Consider the following 20,908-nt stretch of genomic DNA (forward strand, 5'->3'; position numbering starts at 1 on the left):
CTCCAAGCAAGTCACCTTGTCCATACTCAGGTGTTTCTGTAGCCACCAACCTCACGCCATCTCTTGTGTTCTTCCTACAAAAGAGTGAATCGTCCTCCTCCTTCACCGAGACACAAGACTGTGGGATCTTACTGGCACATCCCTCTCCTACAACCACTGGCATCTAGTTTAAAGCTCTATCAATGAACCTTCCCAACTCCCGTCATAAGACCCCTTTCCACCGGTGGGAGAAGCTACTCCTATCTGTTGCCAGCAGGCCTGGTCTCCTGCAAATAGAGCAGAGGTCAAAAACCCCCAAACCCTGCCAGGCATACCAGGCTTGGAGCCAGGTATGAATCCATTGATCCATCATTTTTAGTCCCTCATCATTCCCTAAAATTGGGATAGAGGAGAACACAGCTTGTGCTCCTGAACCCCTTGTCTGTTACTCCAAAGCTCTGAAGTCCTTTTTCATAGTCTTTAGGGAAGTTCTTTCTATATCATCACTGCCAACCTGAAACAATAGGAGACAGTAGTCTGAGGGCCAAACTAGGGAAGGAAGTTTCTTCCTTACGTCTTTAACCCAGGCCCATGGAAGGCAACAGACCTCTCTGTGTAGAGGGTCTAGTCTACATATTGGCCCTTCTGCTTCCTGCATCAGAGAGTCACCAATGACAATGGCCTGTTGTTTTTTCTTTGCCTATGAGGCTTTAATGCTGTGAGGTCTGGTTAGACTTTGGTGATGCCATCAAGTGGAGAGAACCATCATCACCACCATTGTCCAGTTGCCCACGCAGAGCACTGTACCTGTTCCACAGGGGCAGCTGGGGAGGCAGGGGGATCCCTGGGAGAGCGCATCTACATCACTAAGCAGGGACTTTTGCCACTGTCCTACACCCCCTGACTCTTCACCGTTGTTGCTAGGGGGAGGAGAGGACAGGAGGCTCACTGTAGCAGGAACGCTGTCTGCTCCTGCTGGTTCCCCTTGGTCACCTGTTTGAAAGGAGGCAGGGGGTGATGTGCTCCACAGCTTGCTGCTTAGAGTTTGGGGCTGATAGGGTTTGGCACTGCCAATAAATCTCCCTCTCACATTCCTTTATGCTCCTCAGCCTCTCCAACTCCTCCTTCTGGCCAATCACAAGTCTGAGTAAGCCATTTAGCTGGTCACATCTTACACAAGTGCTGTCTCCCTCACCTAGCACTGCAAAGGCCAGGCTCTGGCACTCACCAGCCAGAAACCTGCTCATTACCACATTATTGTTTTGGGACCTCTGTCTGATTCTCCACATTTTTCTTAGCAGCAGCTTTCCTTTCATGTGTGCACGGCACCTCAGTCTGGGTCTCCACATTTTTCCTAGCAGTAGCCTTCTGACCAGGTGCAGCTATGGCAAACCAGCAGACTGACCAGCACTATTCGGGTAGCCTTTATGGGCGTTGCTGATCAGCTCTGCCCTGTTGCCGGTAGTGCTACCACTGCCCCCACCTCGTTAGCGAGCCTTTAACAGGTGCCCCCTCACTTGTCACTCTCTTTGCAGTGATAACAACCCTCCTCAATGCCGTGACAGTGTGGCGGTGTTTGTGACAGCGTGCAGTGATGTGGACATGTTTGTGACAACATGCAGTGATGTGGCCGTGTTTGTGAGAGTGTGCAGTGATGTGACCGTGTTTGTGACAACTGGACCAGTCACTCTGTGGTTTTGTTCTTTAAGAAAGCAAATGTATGTGCACGTGGTTGCAGGTGTGGATTTAACTTTTTGTTCCTGAACATGTCTACTTTCTGTTCCATCTCACACACCTGGAAAGGAACCCTTTTAACAAGTACCTTTGCCAGTGGAAAGAGGAGGGGACAGTCACTTTATTCACACTGTATTTTAAAAGCTGTACATACATGGTAGGTTGACCTTTGCTGTTTACCCAGTGCACACCATGCTACCCACTCTCTTCCCGTCCTCAGCAGAGAGAAAATACCATGAAGCAGCTTGTGGGTTGAGATAAGACAGGGAGATCTCTCACCAGTTACCATCACAGCTTTTGGAAGATGAATTCAATTTATAGCCAGTTAATGACAGGGTTGAACAGTGAAAACTAAAAGCAAAGCTAAAAACGCTTTTCTCCTACAGCTTCTACTCTTGAGGCTCAACTTTACACTTGAAACTTCAACCTCCTGCCCTCAAGATGAGCAGGACAGACTGGGAATGGGGCTGTGGTCAGTCCTTAATGCTTCATCTCTGCTGCTCCTCCATAGTCTCTATCTTCCCCCATGAAAGAGCTGCTGAAGCTAGAACTGATCCTGCATGAGCTTCCCACAGGCTGCAGCTCTCCCAGCACTGCCCCAACATGGCTCTGAACCACGGGGTATACCTGTCAGGCACTGCTCCACACAGGTCCCCAGTGGGTGGCAGCTCCCCCCGGCCTCCGGCCCCACTGTGGGCTACTCTCCACAGGCTGCAGCTTCAGCCCAGGGCTGCTCCATGTGCTTTGGCCTCCTCCAGGCCTCATCCATTACTGCACCGTGGGCTCCTTCCTGGCTGTGCATGGAGATCTGTCCTGAGCAGTGCCCAGGGGCTGCAGGGGGACAGCCTGCTCCACCATGTGGAGCAGAAATGGCTGTAGAGACGTTTAATGCCTTCTTCACACTATCTTCAACACTGATGATGAGGCTTGGGAAACCCAGAGACATGAGTTGGAGGACTGCGACTGTGGTAAGAATAAACCTCCAGACAACCCCAAACTTGTGCAGGATTTGCTGCTGCAGCTGGATGCATACAAATCTACAAGGCCCACACGGGTTCATCCCGTGGAACTCCAAGGAGCTCCACAGGACTCCATTTTAGGGCCAGTTGTCTTCAATGTTTTCGTACCACGTCTTGCAGCACCTCATCCAGATGCCTCTTGAACACTACCAGAGACAGTGACTCCACCACCTCCCTGGGCAGGTCATTCCAGCGCCTGACCACTCTGACAGAAAAAGTTTTTCCTTATATCTCATCTAAATCTCTACAGGCACACCTTGTGGCCTTTTTCTGGGGTCCTATTTGTTGCCTGAGAGATGAGGCCAATCCTTTCTTCATCCCAGCCTCCCTTCAGGAAATTGTAGAGTGTGATGAGGTCTCCCCTGAGCCTCCTATTCTCCAGACTCAACAATCCCTGCTCCCTCAATTACTCCTCCAGAAGACTTGTGCTCCAGACCCCTCACCAGTTTCTTTGTCCTTCTTTGGACACACTCGGGGGCCTCAATGTCTTTCTAGTAGTGAGTGGCCCAAAACTGAACACAGTATCGAGGTGCGGCCTCACCAGAGCTGAATAAAGGGGGATGATTACCTCTTGCTCCTGCTGGCCACACTATTTCAAATGCACTGGCTCTCTTGGGCACACAGGCACACTGTTGGCTCATGTTCAGCCAAGTGTCGACCAACACCCCCAGGTCTCTTTCCTCTTCACGTTCGTCCAGCCAATCTGCCATAAGCCTATAGCACTACATGGGATTATTGTGGCCAAAGTGCAGGACCCGGCACTTGGCTTGGTGAACCTCATCCTATTCACCTCAGCACAGCGATCCAGTCTCTCCAGATCCCTCTACCTGGAAGATGGGCCCCATGACCAACTCTTGGGGGACACAACTTGTAACACGTCACAAGCTGGCCTTAACTCGACTAACTACTACCTGCTGGGCATGGCCATCTAGCCAGTTCTTTATACAGAGGAAACTATACCTGTCCAGGACACAGGCAGCAAATTCTGCAAGAGAATACCATGACAAACTGTGCGAACAGCTTTGTTGAAGTCTGGGGAGACTGCATCAACAGCCTTTCCATCATTTCCATCAAAATATTTGATGTCCTACAGTTTCCCTTTGTCTCTAGGCTTAGAGAGGTGCTGAATTTCCTACATGAACAGTGACTTTTTTCCATGCACTAAGCTGAAAAGCTCTTGCCCCTAATTTGTAGCCTACATTAGAGTGTAAGCTGGCAGCATTCCTGTTCATACTTCGGCAGTACTGTTCCACCAGTGAGGCATGGCACACGGATCATGCTACCAGTCTAATTTAACAGGCAGTCATGTGGCTGTGTTTGTGACAGCGTGCAGTGATGTGGTCGTGTTTGTGACAGCGTGCAGTGATGTGGCCGTGTTTGTGACAACATGCAGTGATGTGGCCGTGTTTGTGACAGCGTGCAGTGATGTGGCCGTGTTTGTGACATCAGCAGACGAGTCACAATGGAGGGTGGGGTAGGGGTGTCAGGAGCTGCAAGAGAGGCAGCGCTGTGGCACTTCGCCCTCGGCCTTCAGCGAGTGCGGTACGCACCTGCTAGCGGCTAGCGGCTATGGCTCGGGTGGTGTTCATCACCCTGGCGTTTATGGCAATTACCCTTCTGGGGATTCACCTCATGCGTGGCGATATGCTGTTCTTTGGCCTCATCTGGAGCATCAGGAAGACGAGATATTTGCCAGGGAGCAGCAGCATGATCTGGATCATTGCTGCGATCCTTGTTGTCTTCCTTAAGACCTTCATCTCCCTCATGAAAGTGGCTCGGAAGGTCTTCATCGCCCTGGCGTTTATGGGAATCATCCGTCTGGGAATTCACCTCACGCCTGGCGATATGCATGAGCAGGTTCAGCTGCGTATGGAGCAGCTGAGTCGGGACATGGCTCAGCTGCTGACCAAGACGGTGCAGTGGAAGCAGTGGCAGAACTGGGCAGCTAAGGGAGCCCCGCTCCTTGCTGCCCTTCAGCACTGGCAGATCTGGGCCTTTCCCGCAGGCTTTCTCCTGTTCTTTGGCCTCATTTGGTGCATCAGGAAGACGAGATATTTGCCCCGGAGCAGCAGCATTATTTGGATCTGTGCTGCGATCCTTGCTGTCTTCCTTAAGACCTTCATCTTTCTCATGGAAGTGGCTCAAAAGGTCTTCATCGCCCTGGAGCTTATGGGAATCATCCGTCTGGGAATTCACCTCACGCGTGGCGATATGCGTGAGCAGGTTCAGCTGCATGTGGAGCAGCTGAGTCGGGATATGGCTCAGCTACTGACCAAGACGGTGCAGTGGAAGCAGTGGCAGAACTGGGCGGCCAAGGGAGCCCCGCTCCTTGCTGCTCTTCTGCACTGGCACATCTGGGCCTTTCCCGCAGGCTTTCTCCTGTTCTTCGGCCTCATTTGGTGCATCAGGAAGACAAAATATTTGCCGCAGAGCAACAGCATTATTTGGGTCTGTGCTGCGATCCTTGTTGTCTTCCTTAAGACCTTCATCTTTCTCATGGAAGTGGCTCAAAAGGTCTTCATCGCCCTGCTGTTTATGGGAATCGTCCGTCTGGCAATTCACCTCACGCGTGGCAATATGCATGAGCAGGTTCGGCTGCGTATGGAGCAGCTGAGTCGGGACATGGCTCAGCTACTGACCAAGACGGTGCAGTGGAAGCAGTGGCAGAACTGGGCGGCCAAGGGAGCCCCGCTCCTTGCTGCCCTTCAGCACTGGCACATCTGGGCCTTTCCCGCAGGCTTTCTCCTGTTCTTTGGCCTCATTTGGTGCATCAGGAAGACGAGATATTTGCCCCGGAGCAGCAGCATTATTTGGATCTGTGCTGCGATCCTTACCGTCTTCCTTAAGCTCTTCTTCTTCCTCACAAAAGTGGCACGTATGCTGGCCTGTATCGGCAGCAGCCTGAAAAGGTCCAGAAACAAGGAGGACGACGACAATGAGGAAGAGGACAGTGACTCAGACGAGACATGGGACCTGGGCAGAGTTTGGGCCTACAGCACCGAGTGGCCAGCACCGTACATGGCTGACAAGTGCCAGCTGGTGGAGGAGCTGGTGGATGACCTTCTGCGCACCTGCCGAGGACAAACCTGCCACAGCTTCACGCCCCAGCTGCAGCCGGCCATCGGGGTCTGCGTCTATGAAGAATGGAGCACCCACGATGGCAATGTCATCTACCAGCTGCTCGTGCCTGTGAGGCCTCCTCCCGGGCACACCTTCCATGTGGAGCTGGACGACGCGGAGGAGACAGCCACGAGCAGGTCCTGTCTGCGCGTGCAGCTGGAGTGCACCTGCACGAGGGAGCGGCTGCTGGGGGACATGCTCTGCTTTCTGCACCACGATCAGGAGGAGCTGAGGGAAAAACAGGGGCCCAGCTTGCTTGACACCTTCTGCACGGGCTCCTATCTGCACGTGGAGAAAAGCGCGCTCTGGCTCCAGGACCAGGTGAAAGCAGCCTGGAGGCATCTGCCTCAGTCGCGTGACTGCCGCCTGGAGCTGCTGCCCTCCCACCGCTCATGCAAGATCCGGCTGACCACCCCCTCCAACTGCACCTTCACCATCGAGATGACTCTTGGGGTGCAGCTTGATGAATCGGACACATTCCTGAGCATTGAGTAGGCTCAGGATACGTTGCTGTGATCTTTTCTGTTTCCCTCTTTCAAAGTATGCCATTCTCTTACTTAAATAAATTGGATACCATTGTTAACACCAGCGCTCCTCGTGTAAGAGTTTTCTTTTTTGTGTCTATAACAGAAATCAACACTTAGGAATAGTTTTGCTTTGAACACGGCTTTTTTTCAATCTGTCATTTATTGCTAAGGCTCTTTTCCGCAGCTGCCTTTTGTTTCTGGTAGGTAGGAATATGGTCAATAGCATCAAGACATGCTCAGTACCACTGAGATGAGGATGCAGGAGGAGCTTGATGCCTGAGGAACTTTGCTGAGCATCGAATAGGCTGAAGCCAGCTGCACCAGCAGCACGGTGCGGCCAGAAAAGTGCGCTGAGGCGGACCTACAGATTGCCAGGCATACGGCCAGGCATGCCCGTCACTCCAGCTTCTACCTCAACTGTCTGCGGACCTGCAGTTGTCTGCTGGTGGGCACAGCTTTTTGCCCCAAGCCCTGAAGATGCTTGTGACTTGCCACCTGACAACCGTAGCCCTCTGAAGCCTGGAGCAGGAGGAATTGCCCCTGTGGCTGGATGACGTCCTGTGACACTTCTGCTGCTGCCTGGAGTACACCTCAGTTGCTTCCTTTTATGATATGAGAGGGTGATTTTTTTCTATGATTTGCAGCTCTAAAACGGGGAGGAAGTCTACAGGCAATCCTTCAGAGCATCTAGAATATCAAGAAATCCTCTTAGACTGTTTCTTAGTAGCATCATACAGCTACCGCTTCCATTCTTGTGTCAGTTTTTCACTGTTCAGCTTTACATATTCATTTACAGATTTCGTGGTATGTTAGGTACATTAATTCTTTAGCCAACTAGTGGAAAACATAAGGAATGTTCTACAGTTTCCCTTTGTCTCTAGGCTTAGAGAGGTGCTGAATTTCCTACATGAACAGTGACTTTTTTCCATGCACTAAGCTGAAAAGCTCTTGCCCCTAATTTGTAGCCTACATTAGAGTGTAAGCTGGCAGCATTCCTGTTCATACTTCGGCAGTACTGTTCCACCAGTGAGGCATGGCACACGGATCATGCTACCAGTCTAATTTAACAGGCAGTCATGTGGCTGTGTTTGTGACAGCGTGCAGTGATGTGGTCGTGTTTGTGACAACATGCAGTGATGTGGCCGTGTTTGTGACAGCGTGCAGTGATGTGGCCGTGTTTGTGACATCAGCAGACGAGTCACAATGGAGGGTGGGGTAGGGGTGTCAGGAGCTGCAAGAGAGGCAGCGCTGTGGCACTTCGCCCTCGGCCTTCAGCGAGTGCGGTACGCACCTGCTAGCGGCTAGCGGCTATGGCTCGGGTGGTGTTCATCACCCTGGCGTTTATGGCAATTACCCTTCTGGGGATTCACCTCATGCGTGGCGATATGCTGTTCTTTGGCCTCATCTGGAGCATCAGGAAGACGAGATATTTGCCAGGGAGCAGCAGCATGATCTGGATCATTGCTGCGATCCTTGTTGTCTTCCTTAAGACCTTCATCTCCCTCATGAAAGTGGCTCGGAAGGTCTTCATCGCCCTGGCGTTTATGGGAATCATCCGTCTGGGAATTCACCTCACGCCTGGCGATATGCATGAGCAGGTTCAGCTGCGTATGGAGCAGCTGAGTCGGGACATGGCTCAGCTGCTGACCAAGACGGTGCAGTGGAAGCAGTGGCAGAACTGGGCGGCTAAGGGAGCCCCGCTCCTTGCTGCCCTTCAGCACTGGCACATCTGGGCCTTTCCCGCAGGCTTTCTCCTGTTCTTTGGCCTCATTTGGTGCATCAGGAAGACGAGATATTTGCCCCGGAGCAGCAGCATTATTTGGATCTGTGCTGCGATCCTTGCTGTCTTCCTTAAGACCTTCATCTTTCTCATGGAAGTGGCTCAAAAGGTCTTCATCGCCCTGGAGCTTATGGGAATCATCCGTCTGGGAATTCACCTCACGCGTGGCGATATGCGTGAGCAGGTTCAGCTGCATGTGGAGCAGCTGAGTCGGGACATGGCTCAGCTACTGACCAAGACGGTGCAGTGGAAGCAGTGGCAGAACTGGGCGGCCAAGGGAGCCCCGCTCCTTGCTGCTCTTCTGCACTGGCACATCTGGGCCTTTCCCGCAGGCTTTCTCCTGTTCTTCGGCCTCATTTGGTGCATCAGGAAGACAAAATATTTGCCGCAGAGCAACAGCATTATTTGGGTCTGTGCTGCGATCCTTGTTGTCTTCCTTAAGACCTTCATCTTTCTCATGGAAGTGGCTCAAAAGGTCTTCATCGCCCTGCTGTTTATGGGAATCGTCCGTCTGGCAATTCACCTCACGCGTGGCAATATGCATGAGCAGGTTCGGCTGCGTATGGAGCAGCTGAGTCGGGACATGGCTCAGCTACTGACCAAGACGGTGCAGTGGAAGCAGTGGCAGAACTGGGCGGCCAAGGGAGCCCCGCTCCTTGCTGCCCTTCAGCACTGGCACATCTGGGCCTTTCCCGCAGGCTTTCTCCTGTTCTTTGGCCTCATTTGGTGCATCAGGAAGACGAGATATTTGCCCCGGAGCAGCAGCATTATTTGGATCTGTGCTGCGATCCTTACCGTCTTCCTTAAGCTCTTCTTCTTCCTCACAAAAGTGGCACGTATGCTGGCCTGTATCGGCAGCAGCCTGAAAAGGTCCAGAAACAAGGAGGACGACGACAATGAGGAAGAGGACAGTGACTCAGACGAGACATGGGACCTGGGCAGAGTTTGGGCCTACAGCACCGAGTGGCCAGCACCGTACATGGCTGACAAGTGCCAGCTGGTGGAGGAGCTGGTGGATGACCTTCTGCGCACCTGCCGAGGACAAACCTGCCACAGCTTCACGCCCCAGCTGCAGCCGGCCATCGGGGTCTGCGTCTATGAAGAATGGAGCACCCACGATGGCAATGTCATCTACCAGCTGCTCGTGCCTGTGAGGCCTCCTCCCGGGCACACCTTCCATGTGGAGCTGGACGACGCGGAGGAGACAGCCACGAGCAGGTCCTGTCTGCGCGTGCAGCTGGAGTGCACCTGCACGAGGGAGCGGCTGCTGGGGGACATGCTCTGCTTTCTGCACCACGATCAGGAGGAGCTGAGGGAAAAACAGGGGCCCAGCTTGCTTGACACCTTCTGCACGGGCTCCTATCTGCACGTGGAGAAAAGCGCGCTCTGGCTCCAGGACCAGGTGAAAGCAGCCTGGAGGCATCTGCCTCAGTCGCGTGACTGCCGCCTGGAGCTGCTGCCCTCCCACCGCTCATGCAAGATCCGGCTGACCACCCCCTCCAACTGCACCTTCACCATCGAGATGACTCTTGGGGTGCAGCTTGATGAATCGGACACATTCCTGAGCATTGAGTAGGCTCAGGATACGTTGCTGTGATCTTTTCTGTTTCCCTCTTTCAAAGTATGCCATTCTCTTACTTAAATAAATTGGATACCATTGTTAACACCAGCGCTCCTCGTGTAAGAGTTTTCTTTTTTGTGTCTATAACAGAAATCAACACTTAGGAATAGTTTTGCTTTGAACACGGCTTTTTTTCAATCTGTCATTTATTGCTAAGGCTCTTTTCCGCAGCTGCCTTTTGTTTCTGGTAGGTAGGAATATGGTCAATAGCATCAAGACATGCTCAGTACCACTGAGATGAGGATGCAGGAGGAGCTTGATGCCTGAGGAACTTTGCTGAGCATCGAATAGGCTGAAGCCAGCTGCACCAGCAGCACGGTGCGGCCAGAAAAGTGCGCTGAGGCGGACCTACAGATTGCCAGGCATACGGCCAGGCATGCCCGTCACTCCAGCTTCTACCTCAACTGTCTGCGGACCTGCAGTTGTCTGCTGGTGGGCACAGCTTTTTGCCCCAAGCCCTGAAGATGCTTGTGACTTGCCACCTGACAACCGTAGCCCTCTGAAGCCTGGAGCAGGAGGAATTGCCCCTGTGGCTGGATGACGTCCTGTGACACTTCTGCTGCTGCCTGGAGTACACCTCAGTTGCTTCCTTTTATGATATGAGAGGGTGATTTTTTTCTATGATTTGCAGCTCTAAAACGGGGAGGAAGTCTACAGGCAATCCTTCAGAGCATCTAGAATATCAAGAAATCCTCTTAGACTGTTTCTTAGTAGCATCATACAGCTACCGCTTCCATTCTTGTGTCAGTTTTTCACTGTTCAGCTTTACATATTCATTTACAGATTTCGTGGTATGTTAGGTACATTAATTCTTTAGCCAACTAGTGGAAAACATAAGGAATGTTCTACAGTTTCCCTTTGTCTCTAGGCTTAGAGAGGTGCTGAATTTCCTACATGAACAGTGACTTTTTTCCATGCACTAAGCTGAAAAGCTCTTGCCCCTAATTTGTAGCCTACATTAGAGTGTAAGCTGGCAGCATTCCTGTTCATACTTCGGCAGTACTGTTCCACCAGTGAGGCATGGCACACGGATCATGCTACCAGTCTAATTTAACAGTCAGTCATGTGGCTGTGTTTGTGACAGCGTGCAGTGATGTGGTCGTGTTTGTGACAACATGCAGTGATGTGGCCGTGTTTGTGACAGCGTGCAGTGATGTGGCCGTGTTTGTGACATCAGCAGACGAGTCACAATGGAGGGTGGGGTAGGGGTGTCAGGAGCTGCAAGAGAGGCAGCGCTGTGGCACTTCGCCCTCGGCCTTCAGCGAGTGCGGTACGCACCTGCTAGCGGCTAGCGGCTATGGCTCGGGTGGTGTTCATCACCCTGGCGTTTATGGCAATTACCCTTCTGGGGATTCACCTCATGCGTGGCGATATGCTGTTCTTTGGCCTCATCTGGAGCATCAGGAAGACGAGATATTTGCCAGGGAGCAGCAGCATGATCTGGATCATTGCTGCGATCCTTGTTGTCTTCCTTAAGACCTTCATCTCCCTCATGAAAGTGGCTCGGAAGGTCTTCATCGCCCTGGCGTTTATGGGAATCATCCGTCTGGGAATTCACCTCACGCCTGGCGATATGCATGAGCAGGTTCAGCTGCGTATGGAGCAGCTGAGTCGGGACATGGCTCAGCTGCTGACCAAGACGGTGCAGTGGAAGCAGTGGCAGAACTGGGCGGCTAAGGGAGCCCCGCTCCTTGCTGCCCTTCAGCACTGGCACATCTGGGCCTTTCCCGCAGGCTTTCTCCTGTTCTTTGGCCTCATTTGGTGCATCAGGAAGACGAGATATTTGCCCCGGAGCAGCAGCATTATTTGGATCTGTGCTGCGATCCTTGCTGTCTTCCTTAAGACCTTCATCTTTCTCATGGAAGTGGCTCAAAAGGTCTTCATCGCCCTGGAGCTTATGGGAATCATCCGTCTGGGAATTCACCTCACGCGTGGCGATATGCGTGAGCAGGTTCAGCTGCATGTGGAGCAGCTGAGTCGGGACATGGCTCAGCTACTGACCAAGACGGTGCAGTGGAAGCAGTGGCAGAACTGGGCGGCCAAGGGAGCCCCGCTCCTTGCTGCTCTTCTGCACTGGCACATCTGGGCCTTTCCCGCAGGCTTTCTCCTGTTCTTCGGCCTCATTTGGTGCATCAGGAAGACAAAATATTTGCCGCAGAGCAACAGCATTATTTGGGTCTGTGCTGCGATCCTTGTTGTCTTCCTTAAGACCTTCATCTTTCTCATGGAAGTGGCTCAAAAGGTCTTCATCGCCCTGCTGTTTATGGGAATCGTCCGTCTGGCAATTCACCTCACGCGTGGCAATATGCATGAGCAGGTTCGGCTGCGTATGGAGCAGCTGAGTCGGGACATGGCTCAGCTACTGACCAAGACGGTGCAGTGGAAGCAGTGGCAGAACTGGGCGGCCAAGGGAGCCCCGCTCCTTGCTGCCCTTCAGCACTGGCACATCTGGGCCTTTCCCGCAGGCTTTCTCCTGTTCTTTGGCCTCATTTGGTGCATCAGGAAGACGAGATATTTGCCCCGGAGCAGCAGCATTATTTGGATCTGTGCTGCGATCCTTACCGTCTTCCTTAAGCTCTTCTTCTTCCTCACAAAAGTGGCACGTATGCTGGCCTGTATCGGCAGCAGCCTGAAAAGGTCCAGAAACAAGGAGGACGACGACAATGAGGAAGAGGACAGTGACTCAGACGAGACATGGGACCTGGGCAGAGTTTGGGCCTACAGCACCGAGTGGCCAGCACCGTACATGGCTGACAAGTGCCAGCTGGTGGAGGAGCTGGTGGATGACCTTCTGCGCACCTGCCGAGGACAAACCTGCCACAGCTTCACGCCCCAGCTGCAGCCGGCCATCGGGGTCTGCGTCTATGAAGAATGGAGCACCCACGATGGCAATGTCATCTACCAGCTGCTCGTGCCTGTGAGGCCTCCTCCCGGGCACACCTTCCATGTGGAGCTGGACGACGCGGAGGAGACAGCCACGAGCAGGTCCTGTCTGCGCGTGCAGCTGGAGTGCACCTGCACGAGGGAGCGGCTGCTGGGGGACATGCTCTGCTTTCTGCACCACGATCAGGAGGAGCTGAGGGAAAAACAGGGGCCCAGCTTGCTTGACACCTTCTGCACGGGCTCCTATCTGCACGTGGAGAAAAGCGCGCTCTGGCTCCAGGACCAGGTGAAAGCAGCCTGGAGGCATCTGCCTCAGTCGCGTGACTGCCGCCTGGAGCTGCTGCCCTCCCACCGCTCATGCAAGATCCGGCTGACCACCCCCTCCAACTGCACCTTCACCATCGAGATGACTCTTGGGGTGCAGCTTGATGAATCGGACACATTCCTGAGCATTGAATAGGCTCAGGATACGTTGCTGTGATCTTTTCTGTTTCCCTCTTTCAAAGTATGCCATTCTCTTACTTAAATAAATTGGATACCATTGTTAACACCAGCGCTCCTCGTGTAAGAGTTTTCTTTTTTGTGTCTATAACAGAAATCAACACTTAGGAATAGTTTTGCTTTGAACACGGCTTTTTTTCAATCTGTCATTTATTGCTAAGGCTCTTTTCCGCAGCTGCCTTTTGTTTCTGGTAGGTAGGAATATGGTCAATAGCATCAAGACATGCTCAGTACCACTGAGATGAGGATGCAGGAGGAGCTTGATGCCTGAGGAACTTTGCTGAGCATCGAATAGGCTGAAGCCAGCTGCACCAGCAGCACGGTGCAGCCAGAAAAGTGCGCTGAGGCGGACCTACAGATTGCCAGGCATACGGCCAGGCATGCCCGTCACTCCAGCTTCTACCTCAACTGTCTGCGGACCTGCAGTTGTCTGCTGGTGGGCACAGCTTTTTGCCCCAAGCCCTGAAGATGCTTGTGACTTGCCACCTGACAACCGTAGCCCTCTGAAGCCTGGAGCAGGAGGAATTGCCCCTGTGGCTGGATGACGTCCTGTGACACTTCTGCTGCTGCCTGGAGTACACCTCAGTTGCTTCCTTTTATGATATGAGAGGGTGATTTTTTTCTATGATTTGCAGCTCTAAAACGGGGAGGAAGTCTACAGGCAATCCTTCAGAGCATCTAGAATATCAAGAAATCCTCTTAGACTGTTTCTTAGTAGCATCATACAGCTACCGCTTCCATTCTTGTGTCAGTTTTTCACTGTTCAGCTTTACATATTCATTTACAGATTTCGTGGTATGTTAGGTACATTAATTCTTTAGCCAACTAGTGGAAAACATAAGGAATGTTCTACAGTTTCCCTTTGTCTCTAGGCTTAGAGAGGTGCTGAATTTCCTACATGAACAGTGACTTTTTTCCATGCACTAAGCTGAAAAGCTCTTGCCCCTAATTTGTAGCCTACATTAGAGTGTAAGCTGGCAGCATTCCTGTTCATACTTCGGCAGTACTGTTCCACCAGTGAGGCATGGCACACGGATCATGCTACCAGTCTAATTTAACAGTCAGTCATGTGGCTGTGTTTGTGACAGCGTGCAGTGATGTGGTCGTGTTTGTGACAACATGCAGTGATGTGGCCGTGTTTGTGACAGCGTGCAGTGATGTGGCCGTGTTTGTGACATCAGCAGACGAGTCACAATGGAGGGTGGGGTAGGGGTGTCAGGAGCTGCAAGAGAGGCAGCGCTGTGGCACTTCGCCCTCGGCCTTCAGCGAGTGCGGTACGCACCTGCTAGCGGCTAGCGGCTATGGCTCGGGTGGTGTTCATCACCCTGGCGTTTATGGCAATTACCCTTCTGGGGATTCACCTCATGCGTGGCGATATGCTGTTCTTTGGCCTCATCTGGAGCATCAGGAAGACGAGATATTTGCCAGGGAGCAGCAGCATGATCTGGATCATTGCTGCGATCCTTGTTGTCTTCCTTAAGACCTTCATCTCCCTCATGAAAGTGGCTCGGAAGGTCTTCATCGCCCTGGCGTTTATGGGAATCATCCGTCTGGGAATTCACCTCACGCCTGGCGATATGCATGAGCAGGTTCAGCTGCGTATGGAGCAGCTGAGTCGGGACATGGCTCAGCTGCTGACCAAGACGGTGCAGTGGAAGCAGTGGCAGAACTGGGCGGCTAAGGGAGCCCCGCTCCTTGCTGCCCTTCAGCACTGGCACATCTGGGCCTTTCCCGCAGGCTTTCTCCTGTTCTTTGGCCTCATTTGGTGCATCAGGAAGACGAGATATTTGCCCCGGAGCAGCAGCATTATTTGGATCTGTGCTGCGATCCTTGCTGTCTTCCTTAAGACCTTCATCTTTCTCATGGAAGTGGCTCAAAAGGTCTTCATCGCCCTGGAGCTTATGGGAATCATCCGTCTGGGAATTCACCTCACGCGTGGCGATATGCGTGAGCAGGTTCAGCTGCATGTGGAGCAGCTGAGTCGGGACATGGCTCAGCTACTGACCAAGACGGTGCAGTGGAAGCAGTGGCAGAACTGGGCGGCCAAGGGAGCCCCGCTCCTTGCTGCTCTTCTGCACTGGCACATCTGGGCCTTTCCCGCAGGCTTTCTCCTGTTCTTCGGCCTCATTTGGTGCATCAGGAAGACAAAATATTTGCCGCAGAGCAACAGCATTATTTGGGTCTGTGCTGCGATCCTTGTTGTCTTCCTTAAGACCTTCATCTTTCTCATGGAAGTGGCTCAAAAGGTCTTCATCGCCCTGCTGTTTATGGGAATCGTCCGTCTGGCAATTCACCTCACGCGTGGCAATATGCATGAGCAGGTTCGGCTGCGTATGGAGCAGCTGAGTCGGGACATGGCTCAGCTACTGACCAAGACGGTGCAGTGGAAGCAGTGGCAGAACTGGGCGGCCAAGGGAGCCCCGCTCCTTGCTGCCCTTCAGCACTGGCACATCTGGGCCTTTCCCGCAGGCTTTCTCCTGTTCTTTGGCCTCATTTGGTGCATCAGGAAGACGAGATATTTGCCCCGGAGCAGCAGCATTATTTGGATCTGTGCTGCGATCCTTACCGTCTTCCTTAAGCTCTTCTTCTTCCTCACAAAAGTGGCACGTATGCTGGCCTGTATCGGCAGCAGCCTGAAAAGGTCCAGAAACAAGGAGGACGACGACAATGAGGAAGAGGACAGTGACTCAGACGAGACATGGGACCTGGGCAGAGTTTGGGCCTACAGCACCGAGTGGCCAGCACCGTACATGGCTGACAAGTGCCAGCTGGTGGAGGAGCTGGTGGATGACCTTCTGCGCACCTGCCGAGGACAAACCTGCCACAGCTTCACGCCCCAGCTGCAGCCGGCCATCGGGGTCTGCGTCTATGAAGAATGGAGCACCCACGATGGCAATGTCATCTACCAGCTGCTCGTGCCTGTGAGGCCTCCTCCCGGGCACACCTTCCATGTGGAGCTGGACGACGCGGAGGAGACAGCCACGAGCAGGTCCTGTCTGCGCGTGCAGCTGGAGTGCACCTGCACGAGGGAGCGGCTGCTGGGGGACATGCTCTGCTTTCTGCACCACGATCAGGAGGAGCTGAGAGAAAAACAGGGGCCCAGCTTGCTCGACACCTTCTGCACGGGCTCCTATCTGCAAGTGGAGAAAAGCGCGCTCTGGCTCCAGGACCAGGTGAAAGCAGCCTGGAGGCATCTGCCTCAGTCGCGTGACTGCCGCCTGGAGCTGCTGCCCTCCCACCGCTCATGCAAGATCCGGCTGACCACCCCCTCCAACTGCACCTTCACCATCGAGATGACTCTTGGAGTGCAGCTTGATGAATCGGACACATTCCTGAGCATTGAGTAGGCTCAGGATACGCTGCTGTGTTCTTCTCTGTTTGTCTCTTTCCAAATATGCCATTCTCTTACTTAAATAAATTGGATACTATTGTTAACACCAGCGCTCCTCGTGTAAGAGTTTTCTTTTTTGTGTCTATAACACAAATCCACACCTAGGAATAGTTTTGCTTTGAACACGGCTTTTTTTCAATCTGTCATTTATTGCTAAGGCTCTTTTCCGAAGCTGCCTTTTGTTTCTGGTAGGTAGGAATATGTTCAATAGCATCAAGACATGTTCTGTGCCACTGAGATGAGGATGCAGGAGGAGCTTGATGCCTGAGGAACTTTGCTGAGCATCGAATAGGCTGAAGCCAGCTGCACCAGCAGCACGGTGCGGCCAGAAAAGTGCGCTGAGGCGGACCTACAGATTGCCAGGCATACGGCCAGGCATGCCCATCACTTCAGCTTCTACCTCAACTGTCTGCGGACCTGCAGTTGTCTGCTGGTGGGCACAGCTTTTTGCCCCAAGCCCTGAAGATGCTTGTGATTCGCCACCTGACAACCGTAGCCCTCTGAAGCCTGGAGCAAGGAGTTGCCCCTGTGGCTGGATGACGTCCTGGGGCACTTCTGCTGCTGCCTGGAGTACACCTCAATTGCTTCCTTTCATGATATGAGAGGGTGATTTTTTTCTATGATTTGCAGCTCTAAAACGGGGAGGAAGTCTACAGGCAATCCTTCAGAGCATCTAGAATATCAAGAAATCCTCTTAGACTGTTTCTTAGTAGCGTCATAGAGCTACCGCTTTCATTCTTTTGTCAGTTTTTCACTCTTCAGCTTTCCATTTTCATTTACAGATTTCTTGGTATGTTAGGTACATTAATTCTTTAGCCAACGAGTGGAAAACATAAGGAATGTTCTACAGTTTCCCTTTGGCTTTAGGCTTAGATAGGTGCTGAATTTCCTAGACTAACAGTGACTTTTTTTCCGTGCACTAAGCTGAAAAGCTCTTGCCCCTGGTTTGTAGCCTACATTAGAGTGTAAGTTGGCAGCATTCCTGTTCATACTTCTGCAGTACTGTTCCACCAGTGAGGCATGGCACACGGATCATGCTACCAGTCTAATCTAACATGCAGTGATGTGGCCGTGTTTGTGACAGCGTGCAGTGATGTGGCCGTGTTTGTGACAGCGTGCAGTGATGTGGCCGTGTTTGTGTCAATATGCAGTGATGTGGCCATGTTTGTGTCAACGTGCAGTGATGTGGCCATGTTTGTGACAGCGTGCAGTGATGCGGCCATGTTTGTGACAACATGCAGTGATGTGGCCGTGTTTGTGACAGCGTGCAGTGATGCGGCCGTGTTTGTGACATGAGCAGACGAGTCACAATGGAGGGTGGGCTGGGGCTGTCAGGAGCTGTAAGAGAGGCAGCGCTGTGGCACTTTGCCTCAGGCCTTCAGTGAGTGCAGTACGCACCTGCTAGCGGCTAGCGGCTATGGCTTGGGTGGTCTTCATCACCCTGGCACTGATCGGAATGATCCTTTTGGGAATTCACCTCACGCATAGCAATATGCTGTTCTTTGGCCTCATTTGGTGCTTCAGGAAGACGCAATATTTGCCAGGGAGCAGCAGCATGATCTGGATCTTTGCTGCGATCCTTGTTGTCTCCCTTAAGGCCTTCATCTTCCTCATGAAAGTGGCTCGAAAGGTCTTCATCGCCGTGGCGTTTATGAGAATCATCCGTCTGGGAATTCACCTCAAGCGTGGCGATATGCATGAGCAGGTTCAGCTGCGTGTGGAGCAGCTGAGTCGGGACATGGCTCAGCTGCTGACCAAGACGGTGCAGTGGACCCAGCGGCAGACCTGGGCGGTCAAGGGATCCATGCTCCTTGCTGCCCTTCAGCACTGGCAGATCTGGGCCTTTCCCGGAGGCTTTCTCCTGTTCTTTGGCCTCATTTGGAGCATGAGGAAGACGAGATATTTGCCAGGGAGCAGCAGCATGATCTGGATCTGTGCTGCGATCCCTGCCGTCTTCCTTAAGACCTTCATCTTCCTCATGAAAGTGGCTCGGAAGGCCTTCATCGCCCTGGAGTTTATGGGAATCATCCGTCTGGGAATTCACCTCACACGTGGCGATATGTATGAGCAGGTTCAGCTGCATGTGGAGCAGCTGAGTCGGGACATGGCGCAGCTGCTGACCAAGACGGTGCAGTGGACCCAGCAGCAGACCTGGGCGGTCAAGGGATCCATGCTCCTTGCTGCCCTTCAGCACTGGCAGATCTGGGCCTTTCCCGGAGGCTTTCTCCTGTTCTTTGGCCTCATATGGAGCATGAGGAAGACGAGACATTTGCCAGGGAGCAGCAGCATGATCTGGATCTTTGCAGCGATCCTTGTTGTCTTCCTTAAGACTTTCATCTTCCTCATGAAAGTGGCTCGAATGGTCTTCATCGCCATGGCGTTTATGGGAATCATCCGTCTGGGAATTCACCTCACGCGTGGCGATATGCATGAGCAGGTTCAGCTGCGTGTGGAGCAGCTGAGTCGGGTCATGGCTCAGCTACTGACCAAGACGGTGCAGTGGACCCAGCAGCAGACCTGGGCGGCCAAGGGAGCCCCGCTCTTTGCTGCCCTTCAGCACTGGCAGATCTGGGCCTTTCCCGGAGGCTTTCTGCTGTTCTTTGGCCTCATTTGGTGCATCAGGAAGAGGAGATGTTTGCCAGGGAGCAGCAGCATTATTTGGATCTGTGCTGCGATCCTTACCCTCTTCCTTAAGGCCTTCTTCTTCCTCACAAAAGTGGCACGTATGCTGGCCTGTATCGGCAGCAGCCTGAAAAGGTCCCGAAACGAGGAGGAGGACGACGATGAGGAAGAGGACAGGGACTCAGACGAGACACGGGACCTGGGCAGAGTTTGGGCCTACAGCACCGAGTGGCCAGCACCGTACATGGCTGACAAGTGCCAGCTGGTGGAGGAGCTGGTGGATGATCTTCTGCGCACCTGCCGAGGACAAACCTGCCACAGCTTCACGCCCCAGCTGCAGCCGGCCATCGGGGTCTGCGTCTATGAAGAATGGAGCACCCACGATGGCAACGTCATCTACCAGCTGCTCGTGCCCGTGAGGCCTCCTCCTGGGCACACCTTCCATGTGGAGCTGGACAACGTGGAGGAGACGGCGACGAGCAGGTCCTGTCTGCGCGTGCAGCTGGAGTGCACCTGCACGAGGGAGCGGCTGCTGGGGGACATGCTCTGCTTTCTGCACCACGATCAGGAGGAGCTGAGAGAAAAACAGGGGCCCAGCTTGCTCGACACCTTCTGCACGGGCTCCTATCTGCAAGTGGAGAAAAGCGCGCTCTGGCTCCAGGACCAGGTGAAAGCAGCCTGGAGGCATCTGCCTCAGTCGCGTGACTGCCGCCTGGAGCTGCTGCCCTCCCACCGCTCATGCAAGATCCGGCTGACCACCCCCTCCAACTGCACCTTCACCATCGAGATGACTCTTGGAGTGCAGCTTGATGAATCGGACACATTCCTGAGCATTGAGTAGGCTCAGGATACGCTGCTGTGTTCTTCTCTGTTTGTCTCTTTCCAAATATGCCATTCTCTTACTTAAATAAATTGGATACTATTGTTAACACCAGCGCTCCTCGTGTAAGAGTTTTCTTTTTTGTGTCTATAACACAAATCCACACCTAGGAATAGTTTTGCTTTGAACACGGCTTTTTTTCAATCTGTCATTTATTGCTAAGGCTCTTTTCCGAAGCTGCCTTTTGTTTCTGGTAGGTAGGAATATGTTCAATAGCATCAAGACATGTTCTGTGCCACTGAGATGAGGATGCAGGAGGAGCTTGATGCCTGAGGAACTTTGCTGAGCATCGAATAGGCTGAAGCCAGCTGCACCAGCAGCACGGTGCGGCCAGAAAAGTGCGCTGAGGCGGACCTACAGATTGCCAGGCATACGGCCAGGCATGCCCATCACTTCAGCTTCTACCTCAACTGTCTGCGGACCTGCAGTTGTCTGCTGGTGGGCACAGCTTTTTGCCCCAAGCCCTGAAGATGCTTGTGATTCGCCACCTGACAACCGTAGCCCTCTGAAGCCTGGAGCAAGGAGTTGCCCCTGTGGCTGGATGACGTCCTGGGGCACTTCTGCTGCTGCCTGGAGTACACCTCAATTGCTTCCTTTCATGATATGAGAGGGTGATTTTTTTTCTATGATTTGCAGCTCTAAAACGGGGAGGAAGTCTACAGGCAATCCTTCAGAGCATCTAGAATATCAAGAAATCCTCTTAGACTGTTTCTTAGTAGCGTCATAGAGCTACCGCTTTCATTCTTTTGTCAGTTTTTCACTCTTCAGCTTTCCATTTTCATTTACAGATTTCTTGGTATGTTAGGTACATTAATTCTTTAGCCAACGAGTGGAAAACATAAGGAATGTTC

At 52.7% G+C, this 20,908-nt stretch overlaps 5 protein-coding genes across 5 annotated transcripts; all 5 read left to right on the plus strand.

Moving 5' to 3' along the window:
• The first annotated feature begins 5,090 nt into the window (after positions 1 to 5,090).
• Positions 5,091 to 6,614, plus strand: LOC146545501 (inositol 1,4,5-trisphosphate receptor-interacting protein-like 1). Its single transcript, XM_085216844.1, has one exon. The coding sequence runs from the start codon at positions 5,229 to 5,231 to the stop codon at positions 6,345 to 6,347; it is 1,119 nt and encodes a 372-aa protein (XP_085072970.1). The 5' UTR covers positions 5,091 to 5,228; the 3' UTR covers positions 6,348 to 6,614.
• Positions 6,615 to 8,355: 1,741 nt separating this feature from the next.
• LOC146545502 (uncharacterized) lies at positions 8,356 to 10,002 on the plus strand. The gene has a single exon (XM_085216845.1). It carries the CDS (start codon positions 8,377 to 8,379, stop codon positions 9,733 to 9,735), a length of 1,359 nt encoding a protein of 452 aa, XP_085072971.1. The 5' UTR covers positions 8,356 to 8,376; the 3' UTR covers positions 9,736 to 10,002.
• Positions 10,003 to 11,743: 1,741 nt separating this feature from the next.
• On the plus strand, positions 11,744 to 13,123 carry LOC146545503 (uncharacterized). Its single transcript, XM_085216846.1, has one exon. It carries the CDS (start codon positions 11,765 to 11,767, stop codon positions 13,121 to 13,123), a length of 1,359 nt encoding a protein of 452 aa, XP_085072972.1. The 5' UTR covers positions 11,744 to 11,764.
• A 2,008-nt stretch (positions 13,124 to 15,131) lies between these two features.
• On the plus strand, positions 15,132 to 16,604 carry LOC146545504 (uncharacterized). The gene has a single exon (XM_085216847.1). It carries the CDS (start codon positions 15,153 to 15,155, stop codon positions 16,509 to 16,511), a length of 1,359 nt encoding a protein of 452 aa, XP_085072973.1. The 5' UTR covers positions 15,132 to 15,152; the 3' UTR covers positions 16,512 to 16,604.
• A 2,221-nt stretch (positions 16,605 to 18,825) lies between these two features.
• Positions 18,826 to 20,111, plus strand: LOC146545505 (uncharacterized). The gene has a single exon (XM_085240010.1). The coding sequence runs from the start codon at positions 18,843 to 18,845 to the stop codon at positions 20,016 to 20,018; it is 1,176 nt and encodes a 391-aa protein (XP_085096136.1). The 5' UTR covers positions 18,826 to 18,842; the 3' UTR covers positions 20,019 to 20,111.
• Positions 20,112 to 20,908: the final 797 nt, after the last annotated feature.

Source organism: Meleagris gallopavo, chromosome 1 (assembly GCF_905368555.1).
Source record: "Meleagris gallopavo chromosome 1, MGAL_WU_HG_1.1, whole genome shotgun sequence".
In the NCBI taxonomy this organism is placed as follows: domain Eukaryota; kingdom Metazoa; phylum Chordata; class Aves; order Galliformes; family Phasianidae; genus Meleagris; species Meleagris gallopavo.

What these genes read in the sequence shown, in the direction of transcription:
- LOC146545501 (XM_085216844.1), top strand. Translation starts at nt 5,229, where the DNA reads ATGGAAGTGGCTCAAAAGGTCTTCATCGCCCTGCTGTTTATGGGAATC.
- LOC146545502 (XM_085216845.1), top strand. Translation starts at nt 8,377, where the DNA reads ATGGCTCAGCTACTGACCAAGACGGTGCAGTGGAAGCAGTGGCAGAAC.
- LOC146545503 (XM_085216846.1), top strand. Translation starts at nt 11,765, where the DNA reads ATGGCTCAGCTACTGACCAAGACGGTGCAGTGGAAGCAGTGGCAGAAC.
- LOC146545504 (XM_085216847.1), top strand. Translation starts at nt 15,153, where the DNA reads ATGGCTCAGCTACTGACCAAGACGGTGCAGTGGAAGCAGTGGCAGAAC.
- LOC146545505 (XM_085240010.1), top strand. Translation starts at nt 18,843, where the DNA reads ATGATCTGGATCTTTGCAGCGATCCTTGTTGTCTTCCTTAAGACTTTC.